This window comes from Nannospalax galili, unplaced genomic scaffold (assembly GCF_000622305.1).
Source record: "Nannospalax galili isolate Female #2095 unplaced genomic scaffold, S.galili_v1.0 scaffold433, whole genome shotgun sequence".
Lineage (NCBI taxonomy): Eukaryota > Metazoa > Chordata > Mammalia > Rodentia > Spalacidae > Nannospalax > Nannospalax galili.
In genome coordinates, this window is record NW_008338715.1 from 10,171,760 (window position 1) to 10,189,938 (window position 18,179).

The 18,179-nt window shown below is 40.4% G+C and overlaps 1 protein-coding gene across 2 annotated transcripts in view; it reads right to left on the bottom strand.

Annotated features, from left to right (window-relative positions):
- Nucleotides 1–11,379, bottom strand: part of Cep135 (centrosomal protein 135) — a 75,531-nt gene extending 64,152 nt beyond the window's left edge. Inside the window, exons 1-7 of one of the 2 annotated variants that reach the window (XM_029563603.1) lie at nucleotides 11,157–11,379; nucleotides 10,770–10,892; nucleotides 7,758–7,915; nucleotides 6,210–6,400; nucleotides 5,192–5,359; nucleotides 2,751–2,892; nucleotides 460–544 (exon numbers count right to left, since the gene is read on the bottom strand). In XM_029563603.1, coding sequence (XP_029419463.1) covers nucleotides 460–544; nucleotides 2,751–2,892; nucleotides 5,192–5,359; nucleotides 6,210–6,400; nucleotides 7,758–7,870 — 699 coding nt within the window. In that variant the 5' untranslated portion in view covers nucleotides 7,871–7,915; nucleotides 10,770–10,892; nucleotides 11,157–11,379. The remainder of the gene's footprint in view (nucleotides 1–459; nucleotides 545–2,750; nucleotides 2,893–5,191; nucleotides 5,360–6,209; nucleotides 6,401–7,757; nucleotides 7,916–10,769; nucleotides 10,893–11,156) is intronic. The other variant, XM_008833342.3, reaches the window with a different exon arrangement.
- Between the last annotated feature and the right edge of the window lie 6,800 nt (nucleotides 11,380–18,179).

Genomic DNA, 18,179 nt, shown 5'->3' on the forward strand with positions numbered 1-18,179 from the left:
AGATTGTTTGGGGGGCTGGAGAGATGGCTCAGTGGTTAAGAGCACTGACTGCTCTTGCAGAGGACCCAGGTTCGATTTCCAACACCCACATGGTAGCTAACAACCATCTATAACTTCAGTTCCAGGGAATCCGGTGCACCTACCTACATGCAGGCAATACACACATACACCTACAAATAAAAGTAATCTTTAAAAATTTATTTGGGGCAATGGGGAGGTGAGATGTTTTAAATAAAAGGAAAACTAAACTAGAATTACTGTCTACCTCAATGAAGAATGAAGGAAATGGACCAGGTACTCTAAAGCTATTGAACTATTAACTCTACTAAGAAGCTGAGTTTTTGGAAAAGATAAAGGTTGTGCTAAAAACTCAGTGTCTATAATATCAAATGTAATTGATTCTCGTTATGATTACAGTGTATCCATCTCAATCCAAACATGCAAGTGATAAAATCCTACCTGCTTGCTGTAGTCCTGTAGTCTACTTTCCATCGATGCTAATTTTTCTTGTAGCTGGCAGACTTCCTCCTGAAGTTCTTGAATTCTGAAACATGTTTATAACTAATGTCAACAGATATATAGCGTTTTCTTAAGAAAGATAAAATAATAAAATGTGAAAGTAGGTAGTTGTTTTTTAAAACCCCTACTTCCGCTGGGCATGGAGGTGCACGCCTTTAATCCCAGCACTCAGGAGGCAGAGGCAGGCGGGTCTTTGTGAGTTCAAGGCCAGCCTGGTCCACGTAGTGAGTTCCAGGACAGCTGGGGCTACAGGGAGACCCTGTCCAAAAAATACCAAAAAAAAAAAAAAAACCCACAAAAAAAACAAAACCGTATTTCCTGCTTATCAATAGGGATGCAGTGCTCTGCCAAAGGGGCCTAGAGCATAATCATAAACGTGGTACGTCACCTTGGAGAGTTAAATTTGTAAGAGCAGACACCAAAATTGAGGGGCAAGTAATTTAAAACTCAAATACACTATTCAATAAACACCTCACAATAGAACAACTTTTTAAGGTGCAGCTACCAGTTTTTATGCTCAGGAAAGTGGGTCAGTTCAAAACTCACAGCACTGCTAAGTAAAATAAGGGATGGAGCTGTTTCCTGACCCCAGCTAACCATATATTGTCTAATAAACTATTCTACAATTCTGGAAAGACAAATATTGAGAAAACTGCAATTTTCTAAGTGACTACAGCAAAAACTTACCTTTTCTAGAATCTGTGAAGTCTAACAGAAGCAAGATTTTTGTTCAAATTATCTGAGTTCTGCAAGTATCTGTATTGCACTACCTCAATATGACATAACCCATTCTTTTTTTAATATTTTACTTATTATATGTGTATGAGTGTTTTGCCTGAATGTATTTAAGCGTACCCATGTCGTGCAATGCCTGTGGAGGTCAGAAGAGGGCACTGGATTCCCCTGGAACTGAAGTTATGGATGGCTGTTAACTGCCATGTGGATGCTGGGAATTGAACCCAGGTCCTCTGCAAGAGAAGCCAGTGCTCTTAACCACTGAGCCATCTCTCTGGCCCCCATATAACCCATTCTTGACTGAAGTCAATATGACATAATCCATTCTTAACTGAGTTTTAAGCACAATTTCCCATGAGCTGGAGTAACTCACAATTTCCCATGAGCTCATCCCAACTCTTGCCGGAATCAGGAGTGACTCTGGATGCAAACAGCATGTGTGTCCAAATCAAAGCAAACAACCAAAAAACACTGATGGGACTTCTGCGTTACAACAATTCTTTAATAGGATCACACTGCCTGATTATAACTTTAACAGAAAAAGTAAAACACAAAAGGTCAAGGTAGCCATATTCATACTGTGAATAACAGTAGAAGAGAGGTGTGTATCTGTACAGAAGAAGAGGTGTGATGTGCTCCTCGTCAATATTTCAATCAAGTCTTTTTAAAATTATTAATAAGCTGAAAAGTCTCCTCCATATTAATCTCTACATAATATATAAAGTAGTTATCTGCAGTATTTCTGCCAGTATATCCCATAGCTTTGAATGGTCCCCCAGTGTCACTCACTTACTCTCAAACCTCTTACAATTTTCATAGTGGTATGCTGTTATTTCTCCTGTCTCACTTCCATCACTGGACTGCAAACATTTCCAAAGCATCAACACCATCTCACTCATTAACTGTCTCAGGACATTTCGTCAGAGCCTTGAGCAGGAGGCTTAACAATATTTAATTAAATGGAATTTATATCTGATTCCAATTTACATTTAAGGAACTATAAATATAGAGCCAGAGAACTCATGAGATAAGAATTTCAGATCAAGGTATAAATCTAGTCATATCCAGCTGGTATATGATATAAATCTGAAAAAGTAAAGAATCCAGTAAAAGATAACCTACGTAGAGAGGAATCTAAATGTCTAAGCAGCTCTACTGAAATAGTTCTTAATAGTACTACATTATTTTAAGTACAGGCAGAAACCTCAGACACATCTTATTTGAAATCAAAGTTTTAAAACAAGCAACAATTCTACATCATTCTGAAAATATTTATTGAGTGCCTGTGCAAAGTTCTGTGTTGGAGGGGATACAACAATTAACAAGACAAAAGCCTTCCCACCAAGCAACTTATAGTGACCCAGTGATCAATAAAGTTAAAAAAGATTAGTAGTAGTAGTAGTAGCAGTAGTATTTTGGTGTTGGGAATTGAACTCAGGCTTCCGCTCTACCACTGAGCTACACATGCAGCCTTGACAAAGAATCATTTAATGCACCTGTTATCAGCCACCTGCAGGAGGTCTGCAATGTAGGGGTCTTCTGGCTGGGGAACTGGGTAAGAACTGACTTCAGAGGGAGGTGCTGGCTCATCAATTTGCATACGCTGACGCCTAAAAGCAATGCTTCTTTTTTTGCCACCTAAAAAAAAAAGTAGTTCTTAAAAAACTAAAGAGAAACAAAATACTTTTCTAAGTATTAAATATCACCGTGTGTCTCTAGATCATATTACATGATGATAAAATGTTTAATATGTAAATATTAATCCTCATCTGTAACTAAATATTGTATTCCTGAAAAGCTTACTGAGACAAGGCTATAAAACAAGTTTTCTATGTCTGCATGCTTGCATACACACCCAGATTTAAACTGTTCCTCTACTAGATTAGATTTTGGTAGGTTTGAAATCTAAGTGTGTTTTGTGGTGGTCAATATGAGCTAAAAATCATCACTATCAGAAAAGCTGTCAAATGAGGAGCATGGGCAGTGAGAGCTAAAATCCACAAGCTTTGTTTTTTTAAAATATTTTATTTATTATTTTTATTTTATGTGTATGAGTGTATTGCCTGCATGTATGTGAGTGCACCCATGTCGTGCAATGCCTCAGAGGTCAGAAGAGGGCTTTGGATTCCCCTAGAATTAGAGTTAAGGATGGTTCGTAGCTGCCATGTGGGTGCTGGGAATTGAACCTGCATCCTCTGCAAAAGCAGTCAGTGCTCCTAACTGCTGAGCCATTTCTCCAGCCCCAATCACAAGCTTGTTAAGCAATGTCGAGAGCTGATGACTAGGAGCTGGGGAGATGGCTCTATCAGTAAAGTGCTTGCCACGCAAGCATGATGATCTGAGATCGATCTCCAGTACCCATGTAAAAAAATCCGGCACTGGGGCTGGAGAGATGGTTCAGTGGTTAAGAGCACTGGTGCTCTTCAAGAGGACCCGGATTTGATTGCCAGCATTCACATGGTGGCTAACAACAACCTGTAACTCCAGTTCTAGGGGATCCAATGCCTTCCTCTGACCTCCACAGGCATTACACAACATGAGTGCACTTACATACATTCAGGCAACACACTCATACACATAAAATAAAATAATAAATAAAATATTACGGGCTGGAGTGATGGCTCAGTGGTGGTTAAGAACACTGGTTGTTCTTGCAGAAGACCCGGGTTCTAATCCCAGAACCCACATGGCAACTAACAACTGTCCGTAACTCCAGTTCCAGGGGATCCGACAGCCTTTTCTGTCCTCCACGGGCATTGCACAACACGGGTGTACTTACCTACACGCAGGCAATACACACATACACATCAGATAAAAATAATTAAAAAATATGTGTATATAAAAAAATCCAGCACCAGGGCTGGAGAGATGGCTCAGCAGTTAAAAACACTGGCTATTCTTACAGAAGACCCAGGTTCAAATCCCAGCACCCACACAGCAACTAACAACTGTCCGTAACTCCAGTTCCAGGGGATCCAACGGCCTCTTCTGTCTTCCATGGGTATTGCATGACATGGGTGCACTTAACTACACGTAGGCAATATACTCATACACATAAAAATAATAAAAAATTTTTAAAAATCCAGCACCATGCCTGTAATCCTAGAACTGAACAGGGGGAGAAGAGGATCCCTAAGGGGTTGCTAACCAGTCTATCTAGCTGAATAGGCAAGTGCAAGGTTCAGTGAGAAATTCTGACTCAAAAAATAAGCAATGGAGGAAGACAACAGAAGTTGACCTTTGGCCTCCATATATAGGTACACACATGTGTACACACAGAGCAGATAACTGAACCTCTAAATAGCGAAACTAGAAAATACAGTGGACTGTTACCTGTAATATAAAGTCACACTAGACTCTGAATCAGCAGTGAACATTTTTAAATTATCTTTCTAAATAGAAGGGTTGGTTTTTTTTTCTTGTTTTTTTTTTTGGTCTTTTTGAGACAGGGTCTCCTTGTAGCCCCAGCTGTCCTGGAACTCACTATGTAGACCAGGCTGGCCTTCAACTCACAGAGATCCACCTGCCTCTGCCTCCCAAGTGCTGGGATTAAAGGTGTGCACCACCACGCCTGACACTGTAGTAGAAGGGTTTTTTAACTTATTTATTTTTATGTGTTTTGCTACCACCTGCATGCAATGCCGACAGAAGCCAAAAAAGGGCATCTGATCCCCTGGAACTGGAGTTATGAACTGAAATTGGGTCCTCTGCAAGAGCAGTAAAGTGCTCTCAAGTGCTGAGCCACCCCTCCGGCCCCATATATTTTAAATAAATAGAATGATCTTGTCTTGGCATAAAACAGGTAATTTATCTTTCAGCAGATGGTCAAGATTAGAACTGTGCTTATAAATATATCCTTATGAAGAATAAACCTACTGCACAGCTTTGTCTACATCACCACTCTAACAAACTTGGTTTAGAGAAGGAAAAGACTTACCAGGAGTTTGGACCACAGCTTGCAAGTTCTTTTCTTGAAGTTGTTGAATTTTTTCATTCTTAGCCTTGCTTTCCTTCTCCAAAAGTTTGAGCTTATGAATATACTGGTTATTTAGAAATCTCAGATCAGCTGTTTCACGTGCAGACCTCTTCAATGTAGCCTTCACCTCTTAAAATGAGAAAGATAAAAATACAATTTTAAAGATCAAGTAATCTATGAAGTTCCTGAATTTTATAAAATACAAAAAGTTAATTCACACCAATCTGAAAGGGTCCACCTGATTCTTACAAATATTCTGTATGAAGTCAAATACACGTTTTACCATTAACAAGTCTGCAAATAACTCACTAAAGCTACTGTTGTTATTGTAGATACCTGATGTGCACTACAACTTTGATCCAGTAAGTTAGATATAAAGTCAAAGAATTAAGAATTCTAGATACTAGATCGAGTTTTCTACTGAACATAGAATTTATAGTAAGATGACTACCTAGTACCGTTGAAGTTCCATCTACTTTCTGGCTCAAACACTATTTAACAAAGTGATACATGTTTTTCACCTACTCACTACTTTTTATTTTCAATAAAGGAAAAACAAAAGTTGTTTCAAGAATATTTCTTCAGTTCTACCATTTAATAGCCTCTATGCCAATTTTAAAATCCATACATAGTGAGGACTAACATCGCTATGAAATACAATTTATTTTCACTCTCAAGAATTCATCACTAAACCCTACTGTATTTAGAGAACTGTTAGTAGGACTAGCATTTTTCTATTAAGAATTTCAAAAACAGACATTAGCCTTTTCTACTTAAGCAAAGAGGGTGATGATCTTGCATTTTAAAATCAAACTTCCGGCCAGGCGTGGCAGGGCTCACCTTTAATCCCAGCACTTGGAAGGCAGAAGCAAGCAGATCTCTGTGAGTTCAAGGTCAGCCTGGTCTACATAACAAGTTCCAGGCCAGCTGAGGCTCAAAAAGACCAAAAAAAAAAAGAAATCACCAAACTTTCATTTACCTTTGATGTGTTGCTCTGAGTATTCTCTCAGCTTCATTAACTCCAGATATAACTCATTATTCTCCTTACCGAGTCTTGCATTTTCAAGTTTATAAGGTTCCAAAACAAAATCAAAATTGGCACTTTCTTTTTCAGCCTTTACAGAGGATAATTTTGTTTGTCGAAGGCTTTCTGTTGTATGAACCAAATCACTAAAATTAAAGAACGGAAAATACAAACACAAAGAAACAGTCTATCAGTTCTCTAATAATTTAAGATCCGTTTCTAATAACAAAACATACTTTTAAAAAGGCTTAAAAGATATCTTAATTTTAAATGATATCAAATTTACAAAAAGAATGAACACTAGGTTCTTTCAAGATAATAGGTCCTTAGAAATTTCTCCAGAAAGTCTAATTATAAATTATAATTATAAAATACATTCACTAGGTCTGTGAAACCTGTGAATCTATTTGTTCACTGAGCAAATTTTTGATTGTCTGCTATATGCTAAGCTCCAGTAATACAACAAATATGAATCAATCAGTTTCTTATCTCTAAGAACACAGACCAGAGGATAAATATTTAATGAGGAAGAAACAAAAAAAAAATCCTTACTATTGTAGAATATATTCTATGTACAAGCTGTCCAAAAGATACGGTAAATTCAACAACAAATATTTCGGTGCTTGTATATTACTCTATGACCAATCTGCCATAGGTATAACAGCCGAAGTATCAGTCTTTGGTCTTACAGAGTTTGCAATGAAAGGAAGACAAAAACAAGCTGGCAGTAAGGATGCAGAGTTAGAATAAACTGTAACAATGTATCATTCCTATACAACATGTAAAGGTAGAAGCTAAGGCAGGAGGGCAAGAAACAGAAAGGAAAAAGGAACTGGACAGATAGAGCACAAACAAGTTTAGGGAGCTTCACGTGAGTCAACACATGGGAAAAGCAGGCCAGGTTATGAAAGGTTTGTGAGTGCATATTAAAGGCCCCTAAAATACCTTTATCCACTCTCTGCTCTCTGTTATCATCATTTGTAGTCCTACTAAAAATAATCTTAAACATTTCCCTGCTCCAATCTCAAGCCACTCCACTATAGCTCTTATAGAAAGTAGGGGTGTGAAATCACAAAGAGTTTCCTAGCTAAGGTAGGTAGCATGTAATAGTAATAACAACATATTGGAGAAACTTCTAGAAAAAGAGTAACTCAAGACCAGCTTGGCAGGCAAAGAACTTAGGAGAAAAGTTGGGCTGGTGGTGCAGCTTGATGATAGAGTACTTGCCTACTGTACTCAAGTCCACAACTGTAACTATATTCAGGGAAAACTCTCAGAAATGGTGACTCAGAGCAGCATAGTAGGCATGGCGATCCCTAGAATCCTGCACTGTGAAGGCGCTGTGTTGAGGACAAGGATTAGGACTGAAGGATAGGCATGCTTCAGATGACTTAAGGACTTCTCCAAAGGTCACCCACATCTTTACTGAAGAGGGAAAGTTAATCACAACTCAGTAAGTGGATTAAGGATTCTCTATGTTTACAACTCTAATTTTATCTTTACCTGAAAAGTTTTTCCACCAAAGGCAAACACTCCACTGTAAGAGTCTGGCGGTAGCCCAACTGGTCTAATCTTTTTCTAATATTAATATACTTTCTTTCTGCAGCTGTAGTCATCTTGTCTTCTAAAACCAGACTTATTCACTTTCAAAAAGTAAAGTCCTAAAAGAAAGGATGAAAACATCATTATCATAGCCTGTAATGTTGTTTCATAGGAAAAAAAAAAAACCAAAAATAGTATGAAAAGATTATTTTTGTTTCTTTTCAGGTAGGCAGTATTCTGTAATAGTCACACTGATTTAAATCCAATGTTTATGATCTCTATATTGTTATATTAGAATATGTATCTCTTCATAAACCTAAATGTAAAAGTTAAAACAATGAAGACTGGAGAAGAAACAAGCTAAGATTTTCCAGAAGCAGGCAAAGGTTTCTCAGAGGAAACTCTTAACTGTCTTATGGTACTGGGAATTGAAACCAGTGAACTGCTCATGTAGGCAAATTACTCTACCACTGAGGTATGTCCCCAGCCCTATTAGGGAGTTCCTTTAAAAGCAGTAGACAGAAAAGAAAAACTTAACAATAGCACTTCATCAAAATGGAAAACATCAACTCATCAAAATACTCCATTAAAGAAAATGAAAAGGCACAGCTAGGAGGTGGCTCACTGATGGTCCCTGCCTAGCATGTATGAAGTCCTGGGTTAGATCTCCAGTACCACCAAGAGAAACAAACAAACAAGAATGAATAAAACAAAACAAAGAGTGCTAGAAAATATTGACAACAGGCACATACCTATAACTCTAGCAGCGACAAGAGGCTGCCCTAATTTGAGACCAGCCTGTCTACATGGCATGTCCCAGGCTAGCCCCAGATACATAAAATGACCCTGTTTCAAACCATACCCCCAAGAACAATTAGGATAAAACTAAAATTCAGTTGTACAAAAAACTTGTACCTTGCAAAAGACATCTCAAGAGAAATATATGAAGAGGTGTTTAACATTAGTCACCAGGGAAATACAAATTAAAAATCACACTGAGGTGTAACTTTGCCCATACCAGAATGACTACAATTAAAAGGACTGACACTACCCAATGGGCACATAGTCACAGCAAATGACACTCACATATGGTTGAGAGTATAAAATCACTGTGGAAAAACCTGGAAGTTTCTTACAAAGGTTAAGTAAACACACTTCTAGCCTATAATCTGAAATTCTATTTCTAGATATTTACAAAAGAAAATGAACATAAATATCCACAAGAAGACTACAAAAAAGTGTTTATAGCAGCTTTATTTATAATAGCCCCAAACTGGAAACAACCTAAAGCAAAGGGGATAAACAAGCTATCTTCTATTTATACAGTGTAATAGGTTTCAGGTAAAAGGCCAGGAACTACTGATACATATCAACAAGGATGAATCTCAAAAATACTATTTGAGCAAAAGCAGCCAGACACATATACTGACTGCATTCGTATCAAGTTCAGAAACCAGTAAAATTAAACTACGGGGATAGAAATTAGCACAACAGTTGTTGGGGAGGTGAAGATTGACAGGAAGGGATAAGAGCTTTCTACAGTGATGAAAATATTGATTGGGCTAGTAGTTACACAGCTGTAGACATTTATGGAAAGATCCAAGCATTTTACCATGTAAATTTCACTTTCATTTTTGTTATTTTGAGACAAGTTCTCTTTATAAAGTCCAGGCTGGCCTAGAATTCACTTTATAGATCAAGTGACCTAAAACTTGCTGTGATCCTCCTGCCTCTGCCTCCTGGGTTCTAAGATTACAGATGTGTAGCACCATGTCCAACTTTAATTCAAGTAACACACATATAAGTACCTCTGTGTATGTTTTTATACTTTTCTTTTTCGTTTGCTGTGCTGGGGATTGAACCCAGAGCCTCCAGTATGCTAGACAAGCACATTACAACTGAGCTACCGCTCCAGCCCCTTTATATTTGTTTTTTTTAAATACTTAGGACAATTTTCTCTATCAATTTATACTAAAATTGAGTTATATAAAGATCACTTCTTCAGAAACCTCTTTTCTAACTTTTGCCAACTAAAATGTAGTCACAGGTTCATATTTCTGAACCAAATAAAAACTGTTCTTCACTAATAAAATATAAGTGTCTATAAATTCAGGCAAAATCTGATGCCCACAAGCACCCTGTATGGAATAAAATGCTAGAGCAAGGTCTGGTGGTATACTTTATCCCAGAATTCAGGAGGGAGAGGCAGGTGGATCTCTGAGAGATCAAGACCAGCCTGGTCTACAAAGCGAGTTCCAGGCCAGATGAGGCTACAAGGGAGACCCTGTCTCAAAAAACAAAAGAACAGAAAAGAATCAATGGCACCGTTCCTATTTAAGCATAAAGAAAGGCTGTGCTTAAACCCGGCGTGGTGGCACACGCCTTTGATCCCAGCACTTGGGAAGCAGAGGCAGGCAGATCTCTTAGTTTGAGGCCAGCCTGGTCTACATAGCTGTAGCTAGGGCTACAGGGAAACCCTGTCTCAACAACAACCCCTACCCACCAAAAAGGAAAGGCTGTCGAAGAGAGTAACTTCCTAAACCACAGGGCCACTTTTTAATTAGTACCTCTTGTTGATGACTCCCTTCTCCAAATCTAGCCTCTTTGAGGGGCTTCCCCTAGGACTTTCTAGTTCCTTCCATAGACAGCCTTAACGGCAGTGTGTTTTTAATAAACTGTGGTCATAAGAAATACAGCTGACAAGTTGGCCTAGCAAACACCTCTTTGACAGCTACCAAATCTGGGTTCTCCGAAATGATGGCTCTTTATCCTTCAAGGTGGGAGGTGAAAAAGAGGGAATGAGAATACAAATCCAAAACTCATGGACAGCGCCAGAACGGATTAAAGTCCTCCCAAGAACAAAAACATGAACATAGGTCCTCCCCGTCCATCGGCTTGTCTTCCTCCATCCACAGTCCGGAGGGAAACCTGGTTATGAGCAAAACTTTTTACTAAAAAAGCAAAACTTTTTACCTCGACAACAGAAGAGGTTAGGTTCGGAGACTCCCACCAGGTTAGAATACGGCTGTGTACTTAACCCTGGAGGGTGGATGACTTAAAGCTGCCGCGTCTTACTTTTCCAGGAACATCCCAGGTCTGAAAGCGGAGGGTTTGATAGCAAGCAGCCAGACAGTTTGCGGGCTGGGTTGGAACCCTTCCTCCCCAGCGGAAGGTGTTTCCACCCAGCGGCCTCGGTTCACAACGTTAAATCGATCCACCAACGCAGGGGGTCGGCGGAGTCCACACCGCGGTCCCCGGGCCCGCAGCCGACCACTTCCTCCCGGCACCGCCCGCGCCTCCCGTGGGGCCCGCCCGAGGCTTCCCCGCGGCCGTCCGAGGCCTCTCCGCGGCGCGCCTCACCGCAGCTCCCGCCGCCGCTCCCGCCTGCGACGCATCGCCCTAGGGGCTCGCCGTCCTCTTTGGCTCCTTCCACTCCGGCCACCCGAGCCGGCGCTAGCGCAGTTTGAAAATGGCGCGGAGAGACGATCTCTGCCCACACCGGGGAAGCGCCGCGGTTGCCCCGGTTACGGGAACGGAGGCGGGTGGCTGAGTGCGCGTCTGGTAGTAATGGCGGCGCTGGGCTTCGGTGCCCGGAAACGCAACAGCCTGGCCTGGGCGAGGCCACAGCGCTCCCTGGCGGAAGCCGGAGCCCTGCACAGCGTCCCCTGGCGGAAGCACGAGCCTGCACGTGCCCCCTGCCACAAACCCAGAGCTGTACAGTGTCTGAGGGATAGTGTCGCCAGCTGTGTGGTGCTGGGTGAAACCATGCCCTGTCCTGGCAGTGAATTAGCCTTTATGATGGACTCCGCTTTACCCGCAGTACCAGGCACTGATACCACTGTCTTTGCAGATTTTCCTGGCTGCTCTCTGATACAGTTATGACTCCATAACCATATCCCCCTAAGACTTCCAGATTAGACTCCACCAACCAAACAAACGTGTTTGTGTCCCTCCCTGCCACCTCCAATCGTGAATCCCTTGAGTCAAACATGTTTTCGTTCAGCTTTGTTTCTCTAGGATCTACCACAAAAAGTATTCGTAAACACTAAATTGAAATAAATTAGGTATAGAGAGAGCTTGCTCACAGATGGAAAGCCCATGGTCAGATCCTTGAAGTCCATTTCTCCCCTGAAAACTTTCTAGATGGTTAGAAGCTGATTTCTTTTTCTGTTTATCCTTCTTCCTTCCAAGGAGCCTTTACTCTGAAAATGTAACTTCTCATCACCTATCATGTAAATGTGTGGTGAGATGTGGATCTCTGTTGCATTATGTATACGTTTCAAATACAATTAAGATTAAAGGCATTAAAATAGAGGGGTTGTCCTAGATAACGCAGGTGGTCTTGACATATTTGTATGAATCGTAAAAAGCAGAGGACTATGAGAGAGTTGACACCAAGAACCCGCCAATTTGATTTGCTTGCTTGAAAGTGAAAGGACCAATATACTGAGAGACCCCAGGTTAACAGACATCAACTGTCAACTGCACCTTGCCCCTTGGCTGTTAGTTGAATGTGAGTAAATGGTGGTATGGTGATTTCTATCACGTATTGTAATAAATTGAAGTTGTTTCCTCTTCATAATTTATATTTTGAAACTATGATTGGGATCACTCCTTTAGTTACTTAAGGAGTGATTATATTATGGGCTGGGGCCATAATCCATTATGAATAATGTCCTTATAAAAAGTACACTATGTGGTAACCAAGAGACACAAAGAGGGGAGGATGGTGTGAAGACACAGGGAGAAAGCTGCCTACAAGGAATGCCAAAGATTGCCGATGAATCACAGGAGAGAGGTGTGGAACTTGCTCTTCACAGTCCTCAGAGGGAGCCAACCCTGAAGGCTTCTTGACCTCAGAGTTTGAGCTTCCAGAACTTTAAGGCAATACATTTCTGTTGTTTCAGCCAGGAAGCTTGTACTACTTTGTTAAGGCAACCTTTTAAACCAATACGTGTATATTTGAGATCTAATTCATGGCATAGAATAAATGCCACACAAATTCAGAAATGAAAAAAGTCCTCTGAGAATTAGGGTAACTTCTCAAGGTTTAATGGAGCAGATGGGACTTGCATTTGGACCTTGAAACGACTAGAAGTTGGTGACATAATGAAGAAAAGAGATTGGGGAAAGGAGGGGAGGAGATAACAAGAAAGAGATAAACATTTCCTTCAAAAATAAATGTAATAAATTGGGCATGATGGCACACCCCTTTAATCCCAGCACTGGGGAGGCAGAGGCAGATGGATCTCTGTAAGACTGAGGCCAGCCTGGTCTACATAGCAAGTTCCAGGCCAACTGGGGCTACAGGGAGACCCTGTCTCAAAAAACAAACAAACAAAAAAGTAACAATCTGAAGGGAGTAAAACAGGCTGAGGGCCATAAATATCAGCAAGGCTAGGTTATGAAAGGATTCACCAAATGTTAAAGTTCAGAGTTTAATTTTTATCCAATATGGACCTGGAAACTATTGAATGCTTTTAAACTGAAAAAAAAAAATCACTTGATGAAATTAATTGGGGAAAATTGATCTGGATTGTAGAAGATAGGTTGCTGAATAGTGACTGGTGCAGAAGACCATGTTGCCTAGAACAAGAATCAGATGGATTTCTTGATAGGATGATAAAAGGCCTGAGGGAGAAATATTATAAAAGAATGGATAGAGCTTAGTGAGGGATCAGACTTCCTGAGTGAAGGAGTGGAAGGAATCCAGACCAATGTCCAGTATTAAATTTCAGAAACCGAAGACCCACAAATGGAATAACCAGCAAGCCACCTTGGTATGTGTTGGGGCTGGAAAGGAATGGGGACAAAGGCAAGAGTGGGCATTGATGTAAGGTGCTATTGCAGGAATGTTTAGGAAACAGCTGGGCATAGGTAAGTAATGTGGATTTGGATGTTGTTATGGCTACATAGTCACTGACCTCCCTGGATCTCCCATTAGACCACAAGCTCCTTGTGAGACAAAGACTAATATGTTGTTCTTTGTAAGCATAACACAAGCAATGCCTCTTCTGACTCCCTCACTGATATTCTCTCCAGCATCATAGTTGCCTCTCCAGCAAAGTAACCCAGAAATGATGTTAAAACAGCAATGCTCTACCAGCTTTTATTTAAGCAAGTCCTTTTATTTAATCAGTAGGGATTCTATTTCCCTATTGCCAAAGGTGTATGGTTTGGCTGACAACCTTATTATTACTTTCAGATAGGGATCATAACCATGGTATTTCCAATCTGTCTGGAGCCTGGTGACAGAGTCTTTGTAGAGACCTGGTCACAAAAGATGTTTCAGGCATGAAAATAATCGGATGTTATGAGAAGTTGTTTCACAGGAGACACTGGGAAATTATTCTCAAGAAAGGGTCACTTTTAAAGAGCACAGTGATGAAGCATCTCCATGATGTGGGAATTTCATTATGTGTTTACAAATAAATCAGACATGTTCAAAATGCTGGTGGTGCAAGAAATGACAAACTTTCCGTTACCTTTTGACCCTAGAAGGAATAGAGGTAAGAATGGAAGCACAGAGGAATGAGAGACTTGATAAACATTGCTATATTCTAAAAAAGAACAAACCACCAAGCCTTCAACGTGTCAAAAATTTCATGTCAAAAGACAAAGAACAAGGTAAAAAAATTTACAATTAATATCATAGACCTAAAATACAGCATCTCCAAACTCATAGTAAAATGACTGACAGTAGAATATAGTAATAAAATCATTTTAATATAGACCAAAGTATGAAAATATAATTTGTCAAATGTCTGTTCATTGTGTCAAGAGACTCAGATCCTGAAAATGAGAGGCATGCATGTTATTCACTTTTATCACTGTGACAGATTCTTGAGAGAAACAGTTTAAAGGAGGGAGGATTTATTTGACTTAGTTTCAGAAGTTTTAGCCTGTGGTTAACAGGCTCCATTGCTGTGAGCCTCAGGTGGGGCAGACTATGATGCATGTGAGAATGTGGGCAGAGGAGGTTGCTCACCTTACGGCAGCCAGAAAGCGGACAAAAACAGATGAATGAGCCTGGACAAGATACAGCCCCCAAGAACACACACCCAGGGAAGCCGCATTGTGAAAGGTTTCTACCATGTCTCAATAATGCCATCACATTATGAATCCATCAAGGGATAAATTCATTAATTAGATCAGTGCCTTTATAATCACTTATCAAAAGCAGTCACCTGGCAACTAGGCCTTCAACGCATGAATTTTTGAGGGGACACTTCGTAAATAAGAGCATTCAAATAAAAAATGAGATATGAAAGATGAGTAGCCAAATGACAGGAAGATGGATAAAAACAATATTCTAAGATATGAATAAGCAATAATTGTAGTGTATTGAGTGCTTACAAGGTTCTATTTGAGTACTGGTTTACATAGCTGCATACTTAACAAGTACCATTTCATTTAGTTACCTAAGAAGAAGGTAATATTGAAATCCCCACTTTATATTCAGGATTCAGTAACTTAAATAAATCCCAGCACCTTAACTCGAACTCTGAGGATTAAAACTCTGTGAATTAGGCTGACCATCAAGAAAGGCAACTATGTAGTTCAGTGCCCCAAATAAACTGTTCAGACAAGGATCAATTAAAGTTTGTGGGTATATAATTACCAAAGTCCTCAAAGATCCCTTAGACCAACCTTCTAAACAAGGCTTAACAGACTTCCTTTCCAAAAGATGTCTATGATAGCTACCACAGAAGGTATCCATGACAACTGAACTCTGCTTTTCAAAGCAACCTCATTGCTTTGCTGAACATCTTTGGTAGAGAGTTTCCTTTGTGAAGCTGAAGTTTGTCTCCCACTAAGCATGTGTCATTTATTCTAAACAATCACAAGAAAGTGAGCTGTTTCCCTCATGCACGAGATGATCCTTTAAAATAATATCCCAACCCTTAGCTTTTGCTCATGTGACATAGTCTCTAATGCTATTATTTATCTGGTTACATCCTCTGGGATAAAGCTATCCCAGTTTCTAAGGGATTTTTTTTTGTTTTTGTTGTTTTGTTTTTGTTTTACTAAAAAGCATCCCTGGAAATGATTGCATGGGGTTTGAGATGACTACCAGGATATATGTATTTCCTTTCATACATATACACAGCACCCGCCATGCCCATCAACAGTTAAGTATCACGTTATCCTTTTTAACACTGAGCTATGCTCTCCAATGAACACTATGCACAGTCCTCTTTCTATGGCTTATAGGCTTTAAATATCTATATTTCTTTACATTATCTTCAATATAGGGTTTTTTTTTCACAGCCTAGTTGTGCATGACCCAAGGACCTATGGTGCTGAACACTCATGGTCACCAAAGATCAACCTGGGACAGTGGCTCTAAGTTTCTTGTCCATACCAATAAAGATCAAAGAAGTGGACTCTTACGGGCATATGCAAAGCAGAAGCAAGTTTTATTAAGAAAAAGTTACAGGAAAGTGAGAAATTGAAGAAAAATTAGAAATTAAGAAAAATGTGAAAGAAACTCCTAAGAGTAGAAGGGGTTTCCAAGAGAGGAAAAAGGTGTTGAACTTCCGTCTGGGATTTTTATAGGATTGTGCAGAAACCAGTCAAAAGCTGAAGTCACAGCTAGGAGATTGGTTGGTTCTCTGGGCTCCTTGGGCTGAGCCTGTGGAGGACCCACACACACTATGCATGTTCCACAGACCCAATCATGAAAATTATCATATATTGCTCACGTGTTGCCCACCAACTTCAAGATGGTTGAAGCCTCCCTCTATTCACCTATGACTTGTGCTTTGTTAGCTGCTGACCTTGACCCTCTGCTAGCTGTTAGTCACTGGCTGGTGTGGCTGCCTCCAACTTGCATGTGTCTCAAGGGCTGTGAATTATACTAAGCTCTCTTTGTTCTCATGTTTATATGATCAGCTTATAGCTTTACCATGGCAGACAGTTAACCCTGTCATAGCCACCATGGTGTAGTGGCAATCTTTCTTGTTTACCTGATGTTTATCTCCTTATCTATGACGTGGTCTGGGGTGGTCTCCTAGGTAGAAGTCTCATGTCAGAAGGGATCCTTACAATGTAGTTTGTTGTAGCCAACTACATTAGAAAGGAAGAATGTATGAAAGAACAATAAGCCTTAATCTTCCTTTTAATTCCAGTTTCTATCCTCACTGCAGCATATGAACAATGTGCAGTTTTCGCCACAGGTGCTTTTCCCTTACCATCTACTGAGAGCTAGCTACTGCACCATCCTGAATGCAAAGCTGAGGTTTCTGGAGTCGACATAAAAGTCCTAATTTATACCAACAGCTATCAGTGCCCTTACCTCAACACTCCTGGCATGGGAAAATGAGAGTCGGGTATCACTCTGTATGGGGTTCAGTACTTCGGGAAAGGAAGCTCCCCAGATTGTAAGAGGAACTACTTTCTGAGGTCCCTTCTGAGAAAAGAGAGAAATCTGCTGCACATGTTTTACACGGGAAGGGACAGACCCTGTGTAGGGTGAATTTTCCTGGAAGATTATCTCTATTCACTGCACATAGGAAGAACAGACCAAAGAAATGATTCTATCCATGTCTACACTGATGGACCAATGAGTTTATGGGGGTTACTTATAGGAGAAGCAGGCAGCTGTGTCACAGAAAACCCCACCCTGGGGCGGGTGACAACTCACAAGAGCTACATAACTGGAGTCCACTGTGCAACTTGCAGGCAGCTACAACCCCTTGTCAAGAGTCTCCTCTCCACAAAATTCATTTACTTCTTATGATACCACAGGAAAAGGGCTCACAAGTCTACTAAGTCTTCTGAACTTCTTGAGTCCCATGATCTTCTCTCCTTCCTTCAAGAGGGGCTATTTCAGTCTGAAGGAAATAGCTACACAGCACTCTGGCTTCTTACCTTTTGAAATGTGTGTGGTAGGATTGGACAAGAGAAAGAGAAACCCGTAGAGTTACCACTCCTGGGCGGGCTCCTTTGTTACACACAAACACAGACCATAGACACAGACACACACGTAAATACAGAAATCTTGTAATTCATTCACAGTTCTGAACAGATAACTTTCAAGGATTATTTTTTTAACCCAGGTTCCAGTAAAACTTGCTCAGAAAGTTCTGATTGTAAGAACATGCAAATGCTTGCGTGGTGCCTTGAGCTTGGTTCAAGCCTTGCAAATTCTCTCTCTCTCTCTCTCTCTCTCTCTCTCTCTCTCTCTCTCCCCATCTCTATCTCTACCTCTTTCCTTCTGTCTCTCGCCCCACGTGTCTCTCTCTTTTAGTCATCTCTCTTGTTCCGTCTCTCTCTTTTTTTGGGGGGGGGGTATTTTTGAGACAGGGTTTCCCAGTAGTCCAAGCTGGCCTGGAACTCACTATGTAGACCAGACTGGCCTCGAACTCACAGAGATCCACC